Consider the following 26,160-nt stretch of genomic DNA (forward strand, 5'->3'; position numbering starts at 1 on the left):
GAGCAAATGCGGTTGTATCGTAGAGCTTGGCTGCAGACAATGGACCTTGTAGTGTGGTCTGGGTGAAAGCTGGAGGCATGTAGGATTCATAAACCAGTCGGAGAACACTTCAATCTCTCTGGTCACGCTATTACAGACATGAAAGTTGCGATATTACAACAGAAAAACTTCAAAACCAGACTCCAGCGAGAGACTGCTGAATTGGAATTCATTTGAAAATTGGATACAATTAATTTAGGCTTGAATAGAGACTGGGAATGGCTAAGTCATTATGCAAGGTAACCTATTTCCCCTTGTTTTCTCCTCCCCCCCACTGTTCCTCAGACGTTCTTGTTAAACCCTGGATTTGTGCTGGAAATGGCCCACCTTGATTATCATACACATTGTAAGGAGAGTGATCACTTTAGATAAGCTATTACCAGCAGGAGAGTGGGGTTGGGGGAGAGAAAACCTTTTGAAGTGATAAACATCCATTTTTTCATGGTCTGTGTGTATAAAACATCCTCACTGCATTTTCCACTTTCTGCATCCGATGAAGTGAGCTGTAGCTCACGAAAGCTTATGCTCAAATAAATTGGTTGGTCTCTAAGGTGCCACAAGTCCTCCTTTTCTTTTTGCGAATACAGACTAACACGGCTGCTACTCTGAAACCTGTCATTATGCAAGGCACTTCATTTAGCCATATGGAGTGGAAATCTATCAACTGCATGAAAAAACTTGTACAGATACAGACAGACATCATCTTCCTCTCCAAATGCAAACAGATGGACATCGTTCCAAAAGGACTGAAGGTAAAAAACCCATTACAATCTACACACCACACAGACTATGCTGACAGCTTGTGCCACACGCTCTCAAAGAAACTGCGGAACCACCTGATCAATATCCTCTACAGCAAACAGGGAAAGATTAAGAATGAGCTCTCAAAACTGGATACTCATAAAAAAACAACCTTCCACACAAACTTCCTCGTGGCTGGACTTTAATAAAACTACACAAGCCATTTACAACACACACTTTGCTTCTCTACAAAAGAAAAAGGACACTAAACTTTCTAAACTACTACATGCCACAAGGGGCCACAGCAATGGTTCCCTCAACCCACCCAGCAATATTGTTAATCTATCCAACTATACTCTTAGCCCAGCAGAAGAAGCTGTCCTATCTCGGGGCCTCTCCTTCTGCCCCTCCACCCCCACGAACATGATACAGTTCTGTGGTGACCTAGAATCCTATTTTCGACATCTCCGACTCAAGGAATATTTCCAACACTCCTCTGAACAACATACTAATCCACAGAGATCTCCCTACCAACACTACAAAAGAGGGATTCTAGGTGGACTCCTCCTGAAGGCCGAGACAGCAGACTGGACTTCTACATAGAGTCCTTCCGCTGACGTGCACGGGCGGAAATTGTGGAAGAGGAGCATCACTTGCCCCACAACCTCAGCCGTGCAGAACACAATGCCATCCACAGCCTCAGAAACAACTCTGACATCATAATCAAAAAGGGTGACAAAGGAGGTGCTGTTGTCATCATGAATAGGTCGGAATATGAACAAGAGGCTGCTCGGCAGCTCTTCAACACCACTGTCTACACGCCATTACCCTCTGATCCCACTGTGGGTTACCAAAAGAAACTACAGCATTTGCTCAAGAAACTCCCTGAAAAAGCACAAGATCAAATCCGCACAGACACACCCCTGGAACCCCGACCTGGGATATTCTATCTACTACCCAAGATCCATAAACCTAAAAATCCTGGGCGCCCCATCATCTCAGGCATTGGCACCCTGACAGCAGGATTGTCTGGTTATGTAGACTCCCTCCTCAGGCCCTACGCTACCAGCACTCCCAGCTATCTTCGAGACACCACTGACTTCCTAAGGAAACTACAATCCATCGGTGATCTTCCTGAAAATACCATCCTGGCCACTATGGATGTAGAAGCCCTCTACACCAACATTCCACACAAAGACGGACTACAAGCCATCAGGAACAGTATCCCAGATAATGTCACGGCAAACCTGATGGCTGAACTTTGTGACTTTGTCCTCACCCATAACTATTTCACATTTGAGGACAATGTATACCTTCAAATCAGCGGCACTGCTATGGGTACCCACATGGCCCCACAGTATGCCAACATTTTTATGGCTGACTTAGAACAACGCTTCCTCAGCTCTCGTCCCCTAATGCCCCTACTCTACTTCGCTATATTGATGACATCTTCATCATCTGGACCCATGGAAAAGAAGCCCTTGAGGAATTCCACCATGATTTCAACAATTTCCATCCCACCATCAACCTCAGCCTGGACCAGTCCACACAAGAGATCCACTTCCTGGACACTACGGTGCTAATAAGCGATGGTCACATAAACACCACCCTATACCAGAAACCTACTGACCACTATTCCTACCTACATGCCTCCAGCTTTCACCCAGACCACACCACACGGTCCATTGTCTACAACCAAGTTCTATGATACAACCGCATTTGCTCCAACCCCTCAGACACAGACAAACACCTACAAGATCTCTATCAAGCATTCTTACAACTACAATACCCACCTGCTGAAGTGAAGAAACAGATTGATAGAGCCAGAAGAGTTCCCAGAAGTCTCCTACTACAGGACAGGCCCAACAAAGAAAATAACAGAACGCCACTAGCCGTCACCTTCAGCCCCCAACTAAAACCTCTCCAACACATTATCAAGGATCTACAACCTATCCTGAAGGACAACCCATCACTCTCACAAATCTTGGGAGACAGGCCAGTCCTTGCCTACAGACAGCCCCCCAACCTGAAGCAAATACTCACCAGCAACTACATACCACACAACAGAACCACTAACCCAGGAACCTATCCTTGCAACAAAGCCCGTTGCCAACTGTGCCCACATATCTATTCAGGGGACACCATCACAGGACCTAATCACATCAGCCACACTATCCGGGGCTCGTTCACCTGCACATCTACCAATGTGATATATGCCATCATGTGCCAGCAATGCCCCTCTGCCATGTACATTGGTCAAACTGGACAGTCTCTACGTAAAGAGCTGATCCAGAAAATAGGAGGGTGTGCTGTCTTCCGGGTGCTAAGATACGGGATGTAGACCTGAGGTTGAAAAGGATTCTAAAGGGAGCGGGAAAGAATCCCCTAATTATCCTTCATGTGGGAACAAATGATACGGCTAGATTCTCGCTGGAAAGTATTAAGGGAGACTATGCTAGGCTGGGGAGGACACTTAAGGAAATTGAGGCTCAGGTGATCTTTAGTGGGATTCTGCCTGTTCCTAGAGAAGGGCAACAAAGGTGTGACAAGATTATGACTATCAATAGATGGCTTAGGCAGTGGTGCTATAAGGAGGGCTTTGGGATGTATGGCCATTGGGAGGCATTCATGGATAGAGGACAGTTCTCTCGGGATGGACTTCATCTGAGTAGGGAAGGAAATAGACTTCTAGGATGGAGGCTGGCACAACTGATTAAGAGAGCTTTAAACTAGGAATTTGGGGGAGATGGTTGGGAGATGTCCAGGTAATCTCCACGCCAGAATTCAGCATAGAGTGGAAAGAAAATGAAGTAAGAGTGGATACAGCTGTAGGTAGGAGGAAGGGCAGTGTAGATACAAGTCTAATAGGTTATACTGGTAGTAAAATAACCGTGCCTAATAGGGTACAGAATGTGAGTGAGGCTAAACAGCAAAAATTAAGATGTTTGTACACTAATGCAAGGAGCCTAGGTAACAAAATGGAGGAACTAGAGTTACTGGTGCAGGAAGTGAAACCAGATATCATAGGTATAACAGAGACCTGGTGGAATAGTAGTCATGACTGGGCTACAGGTATTGAAGGGTATGTGCTGTTTAGGAAAGACCGAAATAAAGGTAAAGGTGGTGGAGTAGCACTGTATATCAATGATAAGATAGAATGTAAAGAAATAAGAAGCGATGAAATGGGTATGACTGAGTCTGTCTGGGCAAAAATTAAATTGGGGAAGAAAACTATTAGAGCCTCCCCTGGGATAGTGCTTGGGGTGTGCTATAGACCGCCGGGATCTAATTTGGATATGGATAGAGCCCTTTTTAATGTTTTTAATAAAGTAAATACTAATGGAAACTGTGTGATCATGGGAGACTTTAACTTCCCAGATATAGACTGGAGGACGAGTGCTAGTAATAATAATAGGGCTCAGATTTTCCTAGATGCGATAGCTGATGGATTCCTTCAGCAAGTAGTTGCTGAACCGACTAGAGGGGATGCCATTTTAGATTTGGTCTTGGTGAGTAATGAGGACCTCATAGAGGAAATGGTTGTAGGGGATAATCTTGGCTCAAGTGATCATGAGCTAATTCAGTTCAAACTGAATGGAAGGATTAACAAAAATAAATCTGCGACTAGGGTTTTTGATTTCAAAAGGGCTGACTTTCAAAAATTAAGGAAATTAGTTAGGGAAGTGGATTGGACTGAAGAATTTATGGGTTTAAAGGTAGAGCAGGCCTGGGATTATTTTAAATTAAAGCTGCAGAAGCTATCGGAAGCCTGCATCCCAAGAAAGGGGAAAAAATTCATAGGCAGGAGTTGTAGACCAAGCTGGATGAGCAAGCATCTTAGAGAGGTAATTAAGAAAAAGCAGAAAGCATATAGGGAGTGGAAGAAGGGAAGGATCAGTAAGGCAAGCTACCTTATTGAGGTCAGAATATGTAGGGATAAAGTGAGACAGGCTAAAAGTCAAGTAGAGCTGGACCTTGCAAAGGGAATTAAAACCAATAGTAAAAGGTTCTATAGTCATATAAATAGGAAGAAAACAAAGAAAGAGGAAGTGGGACCGCTAAAAACTGAGGATGGAGTGGAGGTCAAGGATAATCTAGGCATGGCCCAATATCTAAACAAATACTTTGCCTCAGTCTTTAATAAGACTAAAGAGGATCTTAGGGATAATGGTAGCATGATAAATGGGAATGAGGATATGGAGGTAGACATCACCATATCTGAGGTAGAAGCGAAACTCAAACAGCTTAATGGGACTAAATCGGGGGGCCCAGATAATCTTCATCCAAGAATATTAAAGGAATTGGCACAAGAAATTGCAAGCCCATTAGCAAGAATTTTTAATGAATCTGTAAACTCAGGGGTTGTACCGTATGATTGGAGAATTGCTAACATAGTTCCTATTTTTAAGAAAGGGAAAAAAAGTGATCCAAGTAATTATAGGCCTGTTAGTTTGACATCTGTAGTATGCAAGGTCTTGGAAAAAATTTTGAAGGAGAAGGCAGTTAAGGACATTGAAGTCAATGGTAAATGGGACAAAATACAACATGGTTTTACAAAAGGTAGATCGTGCCAAACCAACCTGATCTCCTTCTTTGAGAAAGTAACAGATTTTTTAGATAAAGGAAACGCAGTGGATCTAATTTACTTAGATTTTAGTAAGGCGTTTGATACGGTGCCACATGGGGAATTATTAGTTAAATTGGATAAGATGGGCATCAATAGGAAAATTGAAAGGTGGATAGGGAATTGGTTAAAGGGGAGACTACAACGGGTCCTACTGAAAGGTGAACTGTCAAGTTGGAGGGAGGTTACCAGTGGAGTTCCTCAGGGATCGGTTTTGGGACCAATCTTATTTAATCTTTTTATTACTGACCTGGGCACAAAAAGTGGGAGTGTGCTAATAAAGTTTGCAGATGATACAAAGCTGGGAGGTATTGCTAATTTAGAGAAGGATAGGGATACCCTACAGGAGGATCTGGATGACCTTGTAAACTGGAGTAATAGGAATAGGATGAAATTTAATAGTGAGAAGTGTAAGGTCATGCATTTAGGGATTAATAACAAGAATTTTAGTTATAAGCTAGGGACGCATCAACTAGAAGTAACGGAGGAGGAAAAGGACCTTGGAGTATTGGTTGATCATAGGATGACTATGAGCTGCCAATGTGATATGGCTGTGAAAAAAGCTAATGTCGTCTTGGGATGCATCAGGAGAGGTATTTCCAGTAGGGATAAGGAGGTCTTAGTACCGTTATATAAGGCACTGGTGAGACCTCACCTGGAGTACTGTGTGCAGTTCTGGTCTCCCATGTTTAAGAAGGATGAATTCAAACTGGAACAGGTACAGAGAAGGGCTACTAGGATGATCCGAGGAATGGAAAACTTGTCTTATGAAAGGAGACTCAGGGAGCTTGGCTTGTTTAGCCTAACTAAAAGAAGGTTGAGGGGAGATATGATTGCTCTCTATAAATATATCAGAGGGATAAATACCAGAGAGGGAGAGGAATTATTTAAACTCAGTACCAATGTGGACACAAGAACAAATGGATATAAACTGGCCACTAGGAAATTTAGATTAGAAATTAGACGAAGGTTTCTAACCATCAGAGGAGTGAAGTTTTGGAATAGCCTTCCGAGGGAAGTAGTGGGGGCAAAAGATCTATCTTGCTTTAAGATTAAACTCGATAAGTTTATGGAGGAGATGGTATGATGGGATAACATGGCTTTGGTAATTAAATATTCATGGTAAATAGGCCCAATGGCCTGTGATGGGTTTTAGATGGGGTAAGATCCAAGTTACTACAGAAAATTCTTTCCCGGGTATCTGGCTGATGAATCTTGCCCATATGCTCAGGGTTTAGCTGATCGCCATATTTGGGGTCGGGAAGGAATTTTCCTCCAGGGCAGATTGGAAGGCCCTGGAGGTTTTTCGCCTTCCTCTGTAGCATGGGGCACGGATCACTTGCTGGAGGATTCTCTGCTCCTTGAGGTCTTTAAACTACAATTTGAGGACTTCAATAGCACAGATATAGGTGTGAGGTTTTTTTTTTTGTGGGAGTGGTGGGTGAAATTCTGTGGCCTGCGTTGTGCAGGAGGTCAGACTAGATGATCATAATGGTCCCTTCTGACCTAAATATCTATGAATCTATGAATCTATAAAAGAATAAATGGACACAAATCAGATGTCAAGAATTATAACATTCATAAACCAGTTGGAGAACACTTCAATCTCTCTGGTCACGCGATTACAGGCACGAAAGTTGTGATATTACAACAGAAAAACTTCAAAACCAGACTCCAGTGAGAGACTGCTGAATTGGAATTCATTTGCAAATTGGATACAATTAACTTAGGCTTGAATAGAGACTGGGAGTGGCTAAGTCATTATGCAAGGTAATCTATTTCCCCTTGTTTTCTCCTACCCCCCCTCCCCACTGTTCCTCAGACGTTCTTGTTAAACCCTGGATTTGTGCTGGAAATGGCCCACCTTGATTATTATACACATTGTAAGGAGAGTGATCACTTTAGATAAGCTATTACCAGCAGGAGAGTGGGGTTGGGGGAAAGAAAACCTTTTGAAGTGATAAACACCCATTTTTTCATGGTCTGTGTGTATAAAACATCCTCACTGCATTTTCCACTTTCTGCATCCGATGAAGTGAGCTGTAGCTCACGAAGGCTTATGCTCAAATAAATTGGTTAGTCTCTAAGGTGCCACAAGTACTCCTTTTCTTTTTGCGAATACAGACTAACATGGCTGCTACTGTGAAACCTGTCTTAAAACAATAGGACATTCATGTATTTTTGTCAAATACAGAATAAATTACTTAGAGTTAGGCTGTGCTAGTTGTGTCTCGCAGTTTACTTCAGTGACGTGTTGTGGAACTTGCGTGTAAAGGCAAGGGGAGTTTGGGCTTGAGCCTGAGTCTGAGCCTGGGCTTACAGTGCAGTTCAGATGTACCCTATGTTCCTTTTCCTTGGTCATACAGGAAGTTGTTGACTGAGCAAGAAATTGAAACTGGGGTCTCCTGAATCCTGGCTGAATCCCTCCACTATTAGACCATCCTTACTCTATTGCTTGAGCTAATTTCTCACCTTCAACTGACGTGTCTGGTGCCAGTGAGACAGAGATGACTCCAGGGTCTTGAGCAAAGCAATAAGAAAAGGGTGGCTCCCCCTACCACAGCAGAGCAGGCTGGAAAATACAGGCATCAATGCCCTCACAGGTCTTACACAAAGCAAGTGCTCTACAATTTGAGCTAATCAACCTGGCAAAAAAAGGCACTAATCTGATGTCATCCCATTGCAACCTGTTGCTTGTATCTGAAATGGCTGTAGGAGGTATCTTTCTCCGGGGCTGGCTAACTCAGACTGTGGTGCTACTTACATCAACACTGTAGCATGGTGTAGCTATGCTGGTTACTAGCTACCTGTAGACAGGCTTTGGCCTCTGGTTCTTGCTCTTGTCCATGACTGCTATGGGCAAAGGGCCAAAAGACAAGAGAAGGAGGTGGCCCAAGTGCTCCCCAGGGAGCAGGTGAGAGCTGTTGCCCCAGGTACTAGAGAGCCCTGACCTGCCCATGTTGTTCCAGAGGCCACAAAAGTCCCCTCAGTTGCCTGTTGCTCCTCTCCAAAATGACCAAAGGAGCAGTACTTCTGGTGGGCCAGCTACTTCAGTAGAGTGTGGTTCTAGTGACCCCTACAAAAACTTGCTGGCAAGTTAAAGAAGTATGGGCTGGATGAATGGACTACAGGGTGGATAGAAAGCTGGCTAGATCATCGGGCTCAATGGGTAGTGATCAATGGCTCCATGTCTAGTTGGCAGCAGGTATCAAGAGGAGTGCCCCAAGGGTCAGTTCTGGGGCCGGCTTTGTTCAATATCTTCATTAATGATCTGGAGGATGGCGTGGATTGCACCCTCAGCAAGTTTGCAGATGACACTAAACTGGGAGGAGTGGTAGATATGCTGGAGGGTAGGGATAGAATACAGAGGGACCTAGACAAATCAGAGGATTGGGCCAAAAGAAATCTGATGAGGTTCAACAAGGACAAGTGCAGAGACCTGCACTTAGAAAGGAAGAATCCCACGCACTGCTACAGACTAGGGACCGAGTAGCTAGGCAGCAGTTCTGCAGAAAAGGACCTAGGGGTGACAGTGGACGAGAAGCTGGATATGACTCAACAGCGTGCCCTTGTTGCCATGAAGGCTAACGGCATTTTGGGCTGTATTAGTAGGAGCATTGCCAGCAGATCAAGTGATGTGATCATTTCCCTCTATTCGGCATTGCTGAGGCCTCATCTGGAGTACTGTGTCCAGTTTTGGGCCCCACGCTACAAGAAAGATGTGGAAAAATTGGAAAGAGTCCAGCAGAGGGCAACAAAAATGATTAGGGGGCTGGAGCACATGACTTATGAGGAGAGGCTGAGGGAACTGGGATTATGTAGTCTGCAGAAGAGAAGAATGAGAGGGAGATTTGATAGCTGCTTTCAAAGAGGCTGGATCTAGACTGTTCTCAGTGGTACCAGATGACAGAACAAGAAGCAATGGTCTCAAGCTGCAGTGGGGGAGGTTTAGGTTGGATATTAGGAAAAACTATTTCACTAGGAGGGTGGTGAAGCACTAGAATGGGTTACTAGGGAGGTGGTGGAATCTTCTTCCTTAGAGGTTTTTAAGGTCAGGCTTGACAAAGCCCTGGCTGGGATGATTTAGTTGGGGATTGGTCCTGCTTTGAGCACGGGGTTGGACTAGATGACCTCCTGAGGTCCCTTCCAACCCTGATATTCTATGATTCTATGAAAATCCCACTGCCTCCAGCCTTGTTCTCCATGACCCCCAAGGAAATGCTGACTACATCCAGCCTTGCTCTCCATGACACTGTATAACCCCACTGCCTCCAGATTCACCCTTATTGACCCCCTCCATGACCGTAGCTGCCTCCAAAGATTTACTTGTTGACCCATTTTTGGCTCCCACTACATAAAGCCATGCTCTGTTGGACCCCAACTGTTTTCAGCTTCACCCTCAGTCTGAAAGCAAGGATTGGCCTGTCTCCCAAGGTCTGTGAGAGCGAGGGATCGTCCTTCAGGGTAGGTTGTACAGTCTTTGCTTACAGACAGCCCCCCAACCTGAAGCAAATACTCACCAGGAACTACACACCACACACTAACCCAGGAACCTACCCCTGTAACAAACCCCGTTGCCAACTCTGTCCACATATCTATTCAAGGGACACCATCATAGGACCTAACTACATCAGCCACGCCATCAGGGGCTTGTTCACCTGCACATCTACTAATGTGATATATGCCATCATGTGCCAGCAATGCCCCTCTGCTATGTACATTGGCCAAACCTGACAGTCTCTACGTAAATGGATAAATGGACACAAATCAGACGTCAAGAATTATAACATTCAAACACCAGTTGGAGAACACTTCAACCTCCCTGGACACTCAATAACAGACTTAAAAGTGGCAATTCTTCACAAAAAAACCCTTCAAAAACAGACTCCAACGAGAAACTGGAGAACAGGAATTAATTTGCAAACTGGACACCATCAAATTAGGCCTGAATAAAGACTGAGAGTGGATGGGTCACTACAAAAACTAAAAACTAAATTTCCCCCTACTGTTACTCACACCTTCTTGGCAACTGTTTGAAATGAGCCACCCTGATTATCACTACAAAAGTGATTTTTCATCCTGTTGATAATAGCCCACTTTTATTGAATTGTCTTGTTAGAGCTGACCCCACACTGGGTAAAGCAACTCCCATCTCTTCATGTACTGTTATATATATCTTCCTACTGTGTTTTTCACTCCATGCATCTGATGAAGTGGCTTTTAGCCCACGAGAGCTTGTGCCCAAATAAATTAAGGTGCTGCAAGTACTCCTCGTTGTTTTTTCTGATACAGACTAACATGGCTACCACTCTGAAATATAGGCAAAGTTAATGAGACAGCTGTCAGCAACTGGCATTGGTGTACTAAGGACCTCTGCTTATTTTTTCTGGGTAGCAGTGGAGGTCATTTGAAAAGTGAAATTAACACACACAAATTCATTTGGAGTTTACATAATGTAAAGCAAAGATCATATTTTATTTGACTTCACAGAGTGCAAATAAGTCTGGTCCTGACTACCCTAAGGCCTGGTTTACACTTGCAAGTTTTTGCGCCAAAAGGCAGCTTTTGGCAATGAAACAGCAGAGGAGTACACACTGCAAAGTCACGTTGTGCCATGAAACTCCTCAGCTGCAGTGCTGTAATAAAACCATCTTGAGCAGAGTGATAAGGCTTTTTGCGCAAAGGCTTTAATAAAACCACTTTGAGGAGAGTGATAAGGCTTTTTGTGCAAAGATTTTAACGCCAAAGTGCCAGTGTAAACACCTTGCTTGCTTTTATCCTTGTAATTGGCCTCCCGAGGTGTACCACAATGCCTGCAGTGACTGCTCTGCTCATTGGTTTGAATTCAGCAGCCCTGCAGTCATATGACCCTCCCCTTTCAAAGCTCCGTTCTGACAGCGGTGCTGTGCTGCTCTGCTCTGGAAAACAAAGAGCAAATCAGGGGCTGATGTTGGGGTTTTCCCCTCCCCTGCCTCAGCACAGGTTGCTTTCAACAGCTGTCTGAACTTAGGAGACAGCATGCCACCCATATACTCGCTCTCCCCCAACACGCACTGTCTGTCTCTCCCCCTCTCTCCCCTACACACACACTCCCTGTCACACACTCTCCCCCCCTACACACTTCAGTTGAAAAGCGGCTGACAATCTAGTAGGATGCCCATGGAATGATGGGATTGAGAAACCTGCATCATGTGATGCTGTCCCTGCCCCACAAGGCATTGCAAACCCTTCCCAAAGCACCCTGCTGCCAGTTGCATGGTGGGATGGCTACCACAGTGCACTGCTCTCTGTGTCATTGCTAGTGTGGATGTGCTCCAATGACACAAGGAGCTGGGATGGACATGCAACAGTGGTTTTAATTAAAGTGGTACAACTTTTGGAGAAAAAACTTGGCAGTGTAGATGTAGCCTTAGGATCTTCCACCCTGGAAAAGAGAAAGAAAAACTCCCACCTACCATCTCATAGCTACTTTGACCTTAATTCAGCAAGGCACTTACACACCTTTGAAGTCAATGGGATTTTAGCACATTCTTATGTGCTTTCTTGAATCAAAGGTTCTCTTTTCAGGGCGTCTTGAAAAGAAGCAGTCAGTGGAGCAGAAGTCTATATTTACTAGCTAATCTAACTGCACCAAAGGGAGTCTCCCTAAGAACTGATCTGTTCCTTCCCCTGGACATTTCCTGAAACAAGCAGCAGAAGAGGCTCTCTTTCAGAGAGGAAACTCTCTTTCAGAGGGTTGTGAGGAAGTTGGCTGATGTGATTGCAGAGCCATTGGCCATTATCTCTGAAAACTCGTGGGGATCAGGGAAAGTCCCAGATGATTGGAAAAATGCAAATATAGTGCCCATCTTTAAAAAAGGGAAGAAGGAGAACCCGGGGAACTACAGACCAGTCAGCCTCACCTCAGTCCCTGGAAAAATCATGGAGCAGGTCCTCAAGGAAACCATTTTGAAGCACTTGGAGGAGAGGAAGGTGATCCGGAACAGTCAACATGGATTCACCAAGGGCACGTCATACCTGACCAACCTGATTGCCTTCCATGATGAGATAACTGACTCTGTGGATATGGGGAAAGCAGTGGACATGATATATCTTGACTTTAGCAAAGTTTTTGATATGGTCTCCAACAGTATTCTTGCCAGCAAGTTTAAAAAGTATGGATTGGATGAATGGACTATAAGGTGGATAGAAAGCTGGCTACATTGTCGAGCTCAGCGGGTAGTGATCAATGGCTCAATGTCTAGTTGGCAGCTGGTATCAAGCAGAGTGCCCCAGGGGTCGGTCCTGGGGCCAGTTTTCTTCAATATCTTTATTAATGATCTGGATGATGGGATGGATTGCACCCTCAGCAAGTTTGCAGATGACACTAAGCTGGGGGGAGAGGTAGATATGCTGGAGGGTAGGGATAGGGTACAGAGTGACCTAGACAAATTGGAGGATTGGGCCAAAAGAAATCTGATGAGGTTCAACAAGGACAAGTGCAGAGTCCTGCACTTAGGACAGAAGAATCCCATGAACCGCTACAGGCTGGGGACTGTGACAGGGTTGGGCCAGATGGCTACAGGAAAGTGACGGAAGGCAGATATATTAGCCCCAGGTTAAGTAGGTCCCTTTTCCCTGGGTAAGGTAACAGGGAAGGTTCCAGAACAATCAGGAACTTTCTGGAAACAATTAAGACAGACAGGCTGATTAGAACACCTGCAGCCAATCAAGAAGCTGCTAGAATCAATTAAGGCAGGCTAATCAGGGCACCTGGGTTTAAAAAGGAGCTCACTTCAGTTTGTGGTGCGCGTGTGAGGAGCTGGGAGCAAGAGGCGGTAGGAGCCGAGAGTGAGAATGTGTACTGTTGGAGGACTGAGGAGTACAAGCATTATCAGACACCAGGAGGAAGGTCCTATGGTGAGGATAAAGAAGGTGTTGAGAGGAGGCCATGGGGAAGTAGCCCAGGGAGTTGTAGCTGTTGCACAGCTGTTCCAGGAGGCACTCTAGACAGCTGCGTTCCACAGGGCACTGGGCTGGAACCCGGAGTAGAGAGCAGGCCTGGGTTCCCCCCAAACTTCCCAACTCCTGGTCAGACACAGGAGAAGTTGACCTGCACTGTGAGTTCATGAAAACAGCCAAACTGAGGGCTGCCGTGAATCTCTGAGGCAAGCAAATCTGCCAATAAGCGCAAGACCCACCAAGGTAGAGGAGGAACTTTGTCACAGGACCGAATGGCTCGGCAGCAGTTCTGCAGAAAAGGACCTGGGGATTACAGTGAATGAGAAGCTGGATATGAGTCAGCAGTGTGCCCTTCTTGCCAAGAAAGCTAACGGCATATTGGACTGCCTAAGTAGGAGCATTGCCAGCAGATCGAGGGAAGTGATTATTCTCCTCTATTTGGCACTGGTGTGGCCACATCTGGAGTGTTGCGTCTGGTTTTGGGCCCCCCACTACAGAAAGGGTGTGGACATATTGGAGAGAGTCCAGCAGAGGGCAACAAAAATAATCAAGGGTGCTGGGTATGGTATGATGGGATAGCCTAATTTTGGCAATGAATTGATCTTTGACTATTAGTGGTAAATATGCCCAATGGCCTGTGATGGGATGTTAGATGGGGTGGGATCTGAGTTACTACAGATTGTCTGGCTGGTGAGTCCTAGGTGTCTGGCTGGTGAGTCTTCCCCACGTGCTCAGGGTTTAACTGATTGCCATATTTGGGGTCAGGAAGAAATTTTCCTCCAGGGCAGATTGGCAGAGACCCTGGGGGTTTTTCACCTGCCTCTGCAGCGTGGGGCACGGGTCACTTGCTGAAGGATTCTCTGCACCTTAAAGTCTTTAAACCATGATTTGAGGACTTCAGTAGCTCAGACATAGGTTAGGGGTTGGTTACAGGAGTGGATGGGTGAGATTCTGTGGCCTGCGTTGAGCAGGAGGTCAGACTAGATGATCATAATGGTCCCTTCTGACCTTAAAGTCTATGATTCTATGACTTACAAGGAGAGGCTGAGGAAACTGGGCTTGTTTAGTCTGCAGAAGAGAAGAGTGAGTGGGGATTTGATAGCAGTCTTCAACTACCTGAAGGTGGCTTCCAAAGAGGATGGAGCTCAGCTGTTCTCAGATGTGGCAGATGATGGAAAAAGGAGCAATGGTCTCAAGTTTCAGTGGGGGAGGTCTAGGTTGGATATTAGGAAAAACTTTTTCACTAGGAGAGTGGTGAAGCACTGGAATGGGTTACCTAGGGAGGTGGTGGAATCTCCGTCCTTAGAGGTTTTTAAGGCCCGACTTGACAAATCCCTGGCTGGGATGATTTAGTTGGTGCTGGTCCTGCTCTGAGCAGGGGGTTGGACTAAATGACCTCCTGAGGTCTCTTCCAATCCAAATCTTCTATGATTTCTTGTAGGACAAAGTGGGAATGTGATACTTAACCCCATCACTGTCTCAGCATGAGGCCTTGGTACTGAATTTAAGGCCTTGTCTACACTACAAAACTTTGTTGGCAAAAGTTATGCCACTTTAATTAAGGCGCTTTAATTAAAATTGCTGTTGCATGTCCACACTATGCTCCTTGTGTCGGCAAAGTGCATCCACACTAGCAGCTCTTGCATCGACACAGAGAGCAGTGCACTGTGGGTAGCTATCCCACTGTGCAACTGGCCACAGGGTGCTTTGGGAAGGGTTTGCAATGCCTTGTGGGGCAGGCACAGCGTCACATAATGCAGGTTTCTCAATCCCATCATTCCATGGGCATCCTAGCAGATTGTCAGCTGCTTTTTCTACTGAAGCGTCTGGGGGGAGGTAGAGGAGAGTGGGGTGGTTTGTGTGCGGGCGGGGGGAAGACAGCAGGCTGACTGACCTAGCCTGAGGCAGGGGGAGGGGACACCTCCCCTCACGTCAGCCCCCGGCTCTGTTTGGCTCAGCGGTCTCTCCCGAAGCAGCCTGCTCTGCCTGCCTATGGGTTCGTGATTCCCTCCGAGGTCTCCCACAGCCTCCTCAGCTGCTGGGAGCGGCATCCTGAGCAGCTCTGTGAGCTCTCCCTGCTTAGGAATGTCAAAGCACCACAGCAGTACTCCCGCCCCGCAGCAGCAGTCTGCCTGCTGCTGTCTGCCTAGTGCAGGGCGGAACAGGAGCACTCCAATGATTTGCTCTTTGTTCCCCAAATGGAGCAACATGCTCAGCTGTCAGATACTTCCCGGAGTTTGGAAAGGGGAGGGGCGCATGCCTGCAGGGCAGCACAGATCAAAACAGTGAGCAGAGCGGTCCCGGGAGGCATTGTGGGATGCTGGTGGAAGCCAGTTCTGTCGATGAAACAAAAAGCAGTGTCTACACTGATGCTTTGTCGCTTTAACTTTGCGCAGAAGACTTTATGCCTCTTGTTGAGGTGGTTTCATTTTGTCAGCAAAAGAGCAGAGTTTTGTCCCCAAAAGTAGCTTTGCAGTGTGTACTCCTCCCGTTTTGTCGGCAAAAGGCAGCTTTTCCCACAAACACTTTGTAGCGTAGACAAGGCCTAGGTCTAACATGCCAGAGAATAATGGAGCCTTGACTATGACAAAGGAAATAGGGCATTTCTTATTTGTTGAGTCATCCATTCCCTTACCTCTTACATCCCTGTCCTCCATTTCTGTTTCTCCAGCCTGCTTCCCTCTTTCTCACCATGCATCTTTACTATGCCGCTTGCTACTGCACCAATTCTTACTTACTATACAACATCAGCTAAGGCAGTGAGCAAGGGCTTGCATTGGCACTCGATACCATGCTTGGCACACAGAGACTTCACCAGGGACTCCAGTAGTTGTGTCGAGGCATCATGGGGAAAAGACTGTGAAGAGAAGAGGCAATTTCATTACACAACTTGTTCAGCACAGAAGCCAGCTTTGAGTATAGCAGGACAATTAGAGCATCGTGACCATCAACCAGAATAAGAACCAGGTTCATACACACAGGGAACCAGGGATTTCCATCACATCATCAGGCCTCTTTCTTGTTCCTGAAGGATGTTCTGACCAAAACAGGAATCCAAATATGATCATCCTCTCCAGGGCTCTGTCTTGAGCAGGTCCTTAGAGGAGGTCCTAAGGGTATGTCTACACAGGAATAGAAAACCTGCTGTAGTTGGCTAGGGTCAGCTGACTTGGGCTTGTGGGGCTTGGGCTGCTGCGCTATAAAATTGCAGTGTAGACATTCAGACTCAGGCTGGAGCCTGGGCTCTGTACCCTGCAAGGGTGGAGGGCCCGAAAGCTCGGGCTCCAGCCCCAGCCTGAATGTCTACACAGCAAGCTTTAGCCCAGCAGCCTGAGCCCCACAAGCCGATGTCAGCTGACCCTGGCCAGCTGTGGCCATGCCACGGGACATTTATCCCTGTGTCGACATACCCTAAAGGTCCTGCTGTTGCCTCCCTACTGTATACGTTTCTTTCCCACTGCTCTTTGCCTTCTCTTCAGTAAGAGTCGGCTAAGCCAGCTGGAACAAATCTTCCTTTGCTATCTTAATTGGGTGTAACCTTAGTGGCATGTTGAACACAAAACCTTGAGCAGCCCTATGCTGGTTAATGTTTTCTGGGTCCTGGAGTGGCATCTAAGATTGTGTGTGCTACGGTTTGGTCTAACAGAACTAAACTGCAAACATCAAAGAGAAATGGCATTTTCCTATCTTTTGCTCTACTTTTCTCTTCTCCCCCCTGGCCCCGGTGCCATTGCCTTGTTCTAAGAAGAAGTAGGATCAGACTTTAACCATTACACTCTGAGAGCTGCAGCCCAAAACTGACTCTTTTCCACCAACAAAGGCATTGAATGACATTTAGAAATGTAACTTTATGTTAAAAAGACTACAAAAAAAGTGTGATTAAGTAAGGGAATTTATTACATTAAAAATGACTTCGTTGTTCTGAGTTTTACACCCCCTTTTTAATTTTGTGTGTGTTAAGTCAGGGATAAGAAGAACAATTTGTTTGGTGCAAACCAAGCAAAAGCAAGTCCCTGGTACAGACCTTGAATCCAAATTACAGTTACTGTTGGAGCAGTAAATAAAGGTAACAGAAAAAATTAAAAATGATATCCTAAAAACCTCTTGCTAGTATAGCTGGTGCACTGACCAGGAACAATCCCGCTGCCTTCTCTCCTGTGGATCCTATTACTCACGTCTAGATTCAGAGACTCCAAGGCCAGAAGGCACCACTGTGACCTAGGAGGAAAGGTTAAAAAAACTGAGCATGTTTAGTCTTGAGAAAAGACGACAGGAGGGGACTTGATAACAGCCTGCAAATGTGGGAAGGGCCGTTCTAAAGAGGACGGGGATCAATTGTTCTCCATGTCCACTGAAGGTAGGGCAAGAAGTAATGGGTCTAAATGGGCTGTTACCAGTCAGGAAAGAGATCTTGGAGTCATTGTGGATTGTTCTCTGAAAACATCCACTCAATGTGCAGTGGCCATCAAAAAAGCAAACAGAATGTTGGGAATCATTAAGAAAGGGATAGATAATAAGACAGAAAATATCATGTTGCCTCTATATAAATCCATGGTACGCCTACATCTTGAATACTGTGTGCAGATCCAGTCGCCCCATCTCAAAAAAGATATATTAGAATTGGAAAAGGTTCAGAAATGGGCAACAAAAATGATTAGGGGCATGGAAGAGCTTCCGTATAAGGAGAGATTAATAAGACTGGGACTTTTCAGCTTGGAAAAGAGACGACTAAGAGGCCATATGATTGAGGTCTATAAAACCATGACTGGTTTGGATAAAGTAAATAAGGAAGTGTTATTTACTCCTCACAAATACAAGAACTAGGGGTCATCAAATGAAATGAATAGACAGAGGGTTTAAAACAAATAAAAGGAACTATTTCTTCACACAACGCACAGTCAACCTGTGGAACTCTTTGCCAGAGGATGTTGTGAAGGCCAAGAGTATTACAGGGTTCAAAAAAGAACTAGATAAGTTCATGGAGGACAGGTCCATCAATGGCTATAAGCCAGGATGGGCAGGGATGGTGTCCCTAGCCTCTGTTTGCCAGAGGCTGGTAGTGGGCAGCAGGGGGTGGATCACTTGATGATTACCTCTTCTGTTCATTCCCTCTGGGGCACCTGGCATTGGCCACTGTTGGAAGACAGGATACTGGGCTAATAAATGGACCTTTGGTCTGACCCAGTATGGCCGTTCTTATGTTCTTATCTGCGGCAAGGGAGATTTAGGTTAGATATTAGGGAAAACTTTCTAACTATCAGGATAGTTAAGTTCTGCAATAGGCTTCCAAGGGAGGTTGTGGAATTCCCATCACTGGAGGTTTTTAAGAACAGGTTGGACAAACACCTATCAGGGATGGGCTCGGTTTACTTGGTCCTGCCTCAGTGCAGGGGCCTGGATCTCACGACCTCTCGAGGCTCCTTCCAGCCCTACATTACTACAATCAACTAGTGTGACTTCCAAGCTGTTGAATTTTCCCCAGAAACTGGATTAAAGTGTCTTTTAGAAAGATACCTAATTTTGTTTTAAAGACTCCTGAGTGCTGGTGAGCTCAACATCTCCCCGAGTAAGCGGTTCCAGTGTTTAATTACCCTCACTCTTAGGTGGGTCCCCTGTCCCTCTGCAATGCTTGCACTCACTGGTGCCCCATGAGAGTTCCCACCCTTCTTCCCAGGACCTGTACTCACTGGTGCTCAATCTGGAAGTTCAAGAGCCCAGTGAACCAGTCATTGAATAAAGACTGGTTCACATTGTATGTTGCCTGGAGCTGAGAGAGGAAGAAAGAAAGGAGAAAGTGTGGATCCATAAATTATACATTTTATATCTCTTTGAACAGCAGGATGAAAAGTGCCCCACTCCCGCCCTTCCAGGCTAATCTAGGCTTCATTAACAATATCCTTAAAGTGACACAGATCCTCAGTGCTATTGCCAGGAGTAATGATATTTACACTATTAACTCTTTAAGCATCTATAAGTGCCTTCCAGCACACCTAGGAGGGGAGAGGATCTTACCTGGGCAGAGAACCAGTCAGCGTTCTTATCGTAATCAATGTTCATTGGGATGTGGTTTCTGTGCGATACCCAGAGAACTACAATACCGTCCAGGACCCTGTGAAGAAAAACAGGGGGAAAAGGTAATCACTGCCCAGGATAAATGATTAATATACCCACACTGAACAAACAAGGTGAAACTCTCTCTGTTTCTCCAGGGAACCACTAGTGTTCCAAGCAGCAAGTATGTCTCAGCACCAGACCCTTTCCAGAATGGCTGCAATCCAGCAGTGGCTCCAAAATCCCACACACTGGACAGTTTACTCCCAATACACCACAGCTTCCTGACATCTGGGTCTTTTAGCACTGAATCCTTTCAGAAACCAAGTTTGTTCAAAACCATTCCTTCACACTCATCTCCACACAGAGTGTCTTTCCTAAGGCAAAAAGGGAGGGATGTAGTAGAATATCAGTGTCCTTGGCGAAGCAGTTGGTTTTGGCGTGATGCTGGTTATGCTGGTGATTCCGCCACGTGGACGACAACCCTTGCAGGAATTAAAACACACTGCTGCCAAATATAAATTGCCTCATTTTTTATTATTTTATCATTTGAACTCTGGTAGTGCCTAGAAACCCCAACTGAGATCAGGGCCCTGTTGTGCTAAGCACTGGACAAACAGTCCCTGCACTGAAAGGCTTACATTTTAAATCAACAAGACAAAGGGGTAGAGATGGGGGAGTAAAAGATCTAATATACAATCAGAGCGAATAATATAATGGCTGAAAACATATTAATTCCACAAAGTAAATAAATAAAAATGAGTTCTGAGTGAGGTTTTGTTGGGGAGGAAGAGAAGGAAGAGAAAAGGGACATAGAAAGGAAGGGGATAAAAGAACAAAGGGAAAGAAAAAAAGGAGTGAAGAAGGGGAACAGGGAGGGCAGGCTGAGTGAGACTGAAGTGAAGAGATTCTGAAGGCAGGAACTGGAGGGAAGAGCCAATAAACATAAGGGAAGAGCATCCGAAGGTCTCTGCTGCAGTGCCTTGCCTCTCCTCCTGTTGGATGAGTTTTTGGATGGCCCTCTAGCAGTTTTCCTTCCATGAGCTCACATGTCTGGGGCATGCGGAAGCCTGCGTGAGCCCTCATCCATTATTTGTTCACCCGTTCCTTGAGAACTGCATCATGTTCTCCTCTCTGCTACGTTTATGGGGCAGGCTATCCATAAGAGACTTTCTGAACAGAAGCGGCTCACTCTTTTAACCTACCTTGCTGAAGTTCCAACAGGCACTTACCTTTAGCTTGCACATCATAAACTCATGACACAAGTGGTTCCATTTGGACTTGGTGATGACTGAAAGGTGCCCCAAATCATGCTGGAACCACCAGCCCTGGAACTGGAAGAGAAAATGCATCACTGATAAAATTGGGCCAGGGCTCCTTGCACTTCTGTAACAGGGCCAGGGCAGTGCTATGTCCTCTGTGCATATGCAGTTCTAGATGATCTGGTGGTCCCTTCTGGCTTTAAACTCTATAAAACCAGCCTCAGCCAGTGAACCCCAGCTCCAACTGGATGGCAGTGCCTCCTGATGACACCAGGAATCAATTTCTACCCTCCATACTCACAGTGCAGGGTAAAAGATGTCCCTAGGACTATCATTTAAACAACCTAATTTGATGAACGTGCCCTTTGCTATTATGGGGAACATCTTTTGTATCCGCTATACACTCAGTCCTAAAGAACACTCCCACCTTATTATCAGTGCATCCCAAGCCCATATTGGGGAGAGCACGGTGAAAGGGACCAGAAACACATGTGTCTCTACACATGAATTCCTGGGGACTCCTCTTTTCAGTGCATCCCAACCTCAACCTGGTGAAGGTACAGAGCACCACCTGACTTGGCCGACAGACACAGCTTGTCTACACGTGAAAAGAGGATGTCATTGGTCAGATAACCTCAATTTAATTGCAACCTTTTTCTGAGTGTAGATGCAGAGTAACACATTTCATTTTGATTGAGTTATTTGAGGGATGACCTCAACCAGCTCAACTCAACTGAGGGAAAATATGTTCTCTCTGTCTACAGAAAGGGAAAGCTTGTGATTAGGGGGAGTTCAGGTAACATACTCGAACCTAATCAGTTCAGACACAAAAGCTTATATGCAGGCCATGCCATGGCAGTGCGGGAAGAAGACTGGCAAGAGGAGGGGACCCAATAAACTATAGATAGGAGAAATGTGGGCTGCTAGTTCTAACTACACTCACATGAAAAGCACATTACAGAGGGCTGAGTTCACATCATGCAGTATCTCTCTTGTATGTGCTTTCTGAGACAGATAGGGACTGGAGTTGGTCTGAGCTCCCAACAGCCAGTGCTCCTCCACTACTTCTCTTCAGAACCTTTTTCTGAGTCAGGGTGACAACTTAAGAGGTCTGAGTTTCCCACATCCATAGCTTCTACAAGACTCAGTTCCTCCTGCAGATTAAAAAAGCTGTGAGCTCCCTGTTCCCAGCAGTACTGCAGTATTTTAGCTGTTCTGAACAACTTTGCCTGAACCTTCCAATAAACCATCACTGCTGGATGCTGCAGACACTCCGTTGGAGAAGCTGCATCTTATGAAACAGGGCAAAGGGCCATAGCAGAGTCAGCAGCTGAGGAAGTGACTAGAGTAGGAATATATAACATGTAAATACATGTGTCCCTCACAACACTGATTTGGGCAGTTTACCTGAGCTGTTGTCAGCAGCAGTGCTGCAGTGAGAAAGGGCATGAAGGATGTTCCAATGTACCAGAGAGTGAACCAGCCTGCAGCCTCTAACATCAGAATTTGCAGGAAATTCAGGAAGAAAAAAAGATAACTAGGTTTGAAGAGTCCCATCCTCTTGACAATGGCACGTAGCTCATGGAAGTTTTCTACCAGCAATTTGTTGGGGGGGAGAATTATTAATACAGCACTTTAGGGACATACTTAAAACTAGTGACATACAGGTAGGTGTGTCTTCAGCTATTGTAGCTGAACTGGTTCATCTCTACACTTGATAAGGGAGTTTGATGGAGTGGCAGAGTTAGAGACTTTCATTTTCATTCTGTAACTTTTCCAAAAGTTGAGGAAGTTTTGAAAAGTTATGAAATGCAGCAAAAGGAAGAAGAAGAAGAAAAGAAAAACACTGACATATGATTGTACTCAGTGGGGAAAGGGATAAGGAAGGGGAAAAAACAACCCCCCAAAATTTCAAGAGTTTCAAATGTTCAGTTTCAATTAAAAAAACCCCAGACATTTTAAAAAAATTAATAGAAGCTTTTGCTTTATTAAAATGGCCCTTTTTATCCATTGTATGTGATCAATTGAGGTCCCAGAGGAATGCTGTGGCTAAAAGGGCTATCACCATCCTTGGATGTATAAACAGAGTGGGTCCAGACGCGTTCGTCATTGGTTTGAATATTTGATTGGGATCATGACCCCATCTGCTGATGCCTCAACCCCATGTGGGTTCCCATAGTTTGGGAACTGCTATTTTAAATCAAAATTGGATGCCTTTCTAAAAGATATACTCGAGTTCATCCAGAAGTCAGTGCAGGAATTACTGGGTACAACTCTATGGCCTGAATCAGCAATATTCGGTAGATTCATAGACGTTTAAGGCCAGAAGGGATGATTAAATCATCTAGTCTGACCTATATAAGAACCAATACTTTCAGCTCAATCACTTGTGTTTGACTAAAGCATATCTTCCAGTCTTGATTTTGAAATAAATTGCAGCACAAAAGTTTTAACATTTCTGTTTACCACAGTTCACACCTCTACAAATTAGTGTTTTCTCAGAAACAACCTGTTTAGGGACACATCCTGAATAACATGATCACTGGTGGCTTAAGGGAGTGGGTCCTGACCCTTGCATCCCAAGAGTGTGCATTCAAATTCTTTCTCCAGGAAGTCTAAAAGGTGTGTATGTTTGTGTGTTCTGCTGCCCAACATCTGGCCACAGTGGAGCCCCTTCTGGAAGTGTGAGAGAGGTGTGCAAATATGAGGAAGCTCTGCACCTCACAAGTGAACCCCCCATGATATCTACCCATCTGCCTGGCTCCTATTCGCAGACAGTCTTGTGGGTTGTACTGTGTCTGGGATATAAAACCCAGAATGGTGGTATGCAGGTGGGCTGACATGGGAATGACTAGTTACCACACTGAAAATGACGCCAGAGAGGCAAGTTTGCCACGACAAATTGGTTCTGTTATCGGAGAGGCTCACTGAACTTCTCTTGAGTGGCACTAGGCACAACGGACCAGCTCCACGATGGGAGCTGGGAACAAGCATGCTCAGTGTATGCCACAGGAGACGTTTGGGGAGCAGAGAATAGGCATGACTGATGTACGGCCCAGACGTACAATGCTGAAATTGGAATGGGGAGCTGCAACTAATCCCATGGTCAATACAGCTACACCTAACACAGTGAGGGGCAGTGAGAGGATCTGAAGACGAATGATGGTATAGAATTATGTTGGACACAACATAAGAAAATCTGCCATTTTCTGTGTTAGGGATAGGTCAGATTTTGTTTGGCCCCGTGCCTATTGCTAGTTCCAGGGAAGCAGAGTTAAGGTTGTGTGTAGTGTAGAGACGTTACCTTAATTCTGTATTTCCTGGTTTTCAGAAGTTTAAGTTTGCCTTAACTTTGTATTAATTAAGTTTTGTGGCAGTGAATATTCAACCTTATATATGCAACCCACTGGCCAATATGTATTATAGGGCCCCCTCTGCACCGAATCCACAGAGGATGTCAGACTGCTGCCAGTTCAGTCCGTGGTGTGCTGGCCAAGGTGGCGTCTTTTAAGTATCTACCCTCACATACACACTCGTATTTTAAGTATCTACCCTCACACCTCTGAGAACAGAGCCTCTCTGGAAGCAAACTTAATTTGAAAATTCCAGAAAAGAATTCTTTAATAAACACTTATAAATAAACACTTGAGAGCTGTTACATGAAATGCATGCAAATTGCAAGAGAACAGATAAATGCCATAATTTAACCTTTACACTGAAAAATTTCTGAAATAAATACTGTTAATGTAACTTTTATGTTTTAACAAATTAATTGGGCAATAAGAATCTTTCCTAGTGAAGCCTGTTATTTCTGTACCTGACAGTGAATGCTGCTACGTGAAGGAGAATGTGATATATTCCATAACATGCATTGATTGATTTTGCAATGTAGTACATAAACAGAATTGCATTGTGTTGTAATATGAGTTACCTTTTGACTTCTTGCTTTTGATGGGCAACAAGAAAAGTCCAGTTTAATACCTTTCTGCACAGAGATCACTGTGGAAGTGGGGGAAATCTATGCTCCCGCAGAGGGAGTCATTGGGACAGTCTGTACTTGCTAGGCTGTGCCATACCTAGAGGGAATCTGTGATACTGGGGATATCCAATGGCTGATGGGTTCTTCCTACCTGCTACCACTATGTGGGGAATCACTGCGATGGGGGGGGGGCGGGGGAGGAAGTAGGGGAGCTCAGTGAGGGTCAATATTGCACCAAGGTAAAAGCATGGCTGATCAGCATTCCTGTCCATTGGCATTGTGGCTCTATGATGCAGTATGATGTATAATGTGTACTAGGAGCTCTGGCTGCCACTGAATGAATGAAAAATCTGGTTTTGCATTTTTTTGGGAACAAACTTGACTCCCAGATCCCATCCTACATCCATCCCTTAAATACACTCACATTTTTGCAGGGCTCAAAGCTGGGTTGACCAGGTGCCAGCTCCCCAGTCAGCAGCATGTTCATGGACTTTCTCACCAGGGTTTTATTAATATGGAAAGCTACAAAGGCATCCTGTAAATGCACAAAGGAATAGGGTGAGAAAACAACACACCAAGCATGGGGAAACACAAACAACACGAAACAGTAAGAAGCAATACTGTTCGGGAAGGCCCCCTCCTCCTTCTCTGTCTATTCAAGATATTGCTGGGATAAAGTTTAATACAACACTGCATGCTCTCTATTTTAAGCTTAATTACATTAAAATAAACTGTGGTTGATTGGTATATGTCTGCACATGTCTATATCAAACTACAAACTGCGTTTTGTTTTGTGATTGTCATTTGGATTGTAAACTGGACTGTCTCTTCAGTTTTGCCCCATAGCCTCTATTTTGAGCCAAAACACACTGGAGGTTTTGGAGAAATTCCTGCACCTAGCAAAGGGCTAAAAATAGCAATCCAAAATCATTAACCTGATGCTCTTCCAATCAAACGGAAGCACCACAGAACAATGATCTGGCTGCAGACCAGAGGAACCAGTTCCCCCCGGTGAGTGACTCATCTGGCAGAGGGGACTGAAATTTATAAAAGCGATGATCTCTCAGTGGTCATTTTAGAAGAGACTATAAAGAGATGGTAAGAGTGGATAGAAGAAGAGATCTTTTTATTTTCTAAATGAGTACAAGTAGAGATTCAATCTATTGAAACAGCATCCACAAAACATAACATAAACAAAACATGACAGCATCAGCAAAAAGATATGTCTGAGTCTAATAAGGTTGTTCAGAAATTACTGGCATTCTAGCAATAAGAGCTACAAAGAGTGGGAAGGAAAAGTCATTCTACTCAGTAGTTTGTGCAATATTAGATAGGTTCAAAAACATCCTACTGCACATCTTGGGCTATAAAAAACCTTTTAATTCAAATATGCATCAAATAACAGCTTTGTCTCTTTGTGGTTTAAAAAAATTACCTGAATTTGAATATTCAGATTAGGAAGGTAAGGAATGTAAGTTGCCCATCCCTTTTAAATTGTTTCTTTCTGCTACTTCATAAACATC

The 26,160-nt window shown here is 44.9% G+C and overlaps 1 protein-coding gene across 8 annotated transcripts in view; it reads right to left on the reverse strand.

The window, feature by feature from the left end:
- LOC102932601 (acyl-CoA (8-3)-desaturase-like) overlaps positions 1-26,160 on the reverse strand; it is a 48,064-nt gene that overhangs the window by 12,186 nt on the left and 9,718 nt on the right. For 3 of the 8 annotated variants that reach the window (XR_006291976.1, XR_006291974.1, XR_006291975.1), the window contains exons 2-6: positions 25,062-25,172; positions 20,629-20,730; positions 19,358-19,454; positions 17,475-17,563; positions 14,638-16,202 (exon numbers count right to left, since the gene is read on the reverse strand). Coding sequence is in view for 2 of the 8 variants with exons in the window: in XM_043550227.1 (XP_043406162.1) it covers positions 19,392-19,454; positions 20,629-20,730; positions 25,062-25,172 (276 nt within the window). In the remaining 6 variants the exon portion in view is untranslated. Of the gene's footprint in view, positions 1-14,637; positions 16,203-16,552; positions 17,564-18,438; positions 19,455-20,628; positions 20,731-25,061; positions 25,173-26,160 lie in introns of those variants that run through there. The other 5 variants (XR_006291972.1, XM_043550227.1, XR_006291973.1 and 2 more) reach the window with 4 other exon arrangements.

Source organism: Chelonia mydas, chromosome 6 (assembly GCF_015237465.2).
Source record: "Chelonia mydas isolate rCheMyd1 chromosome 6, rCheMyd1.pri.v2, whole genome shotgun sequence".
Lineage (NCBI taxonomy): Eukaryota > Metazoa > Chordata > Testudines > Cheloniidae > Chelonia > Chelonia mydas.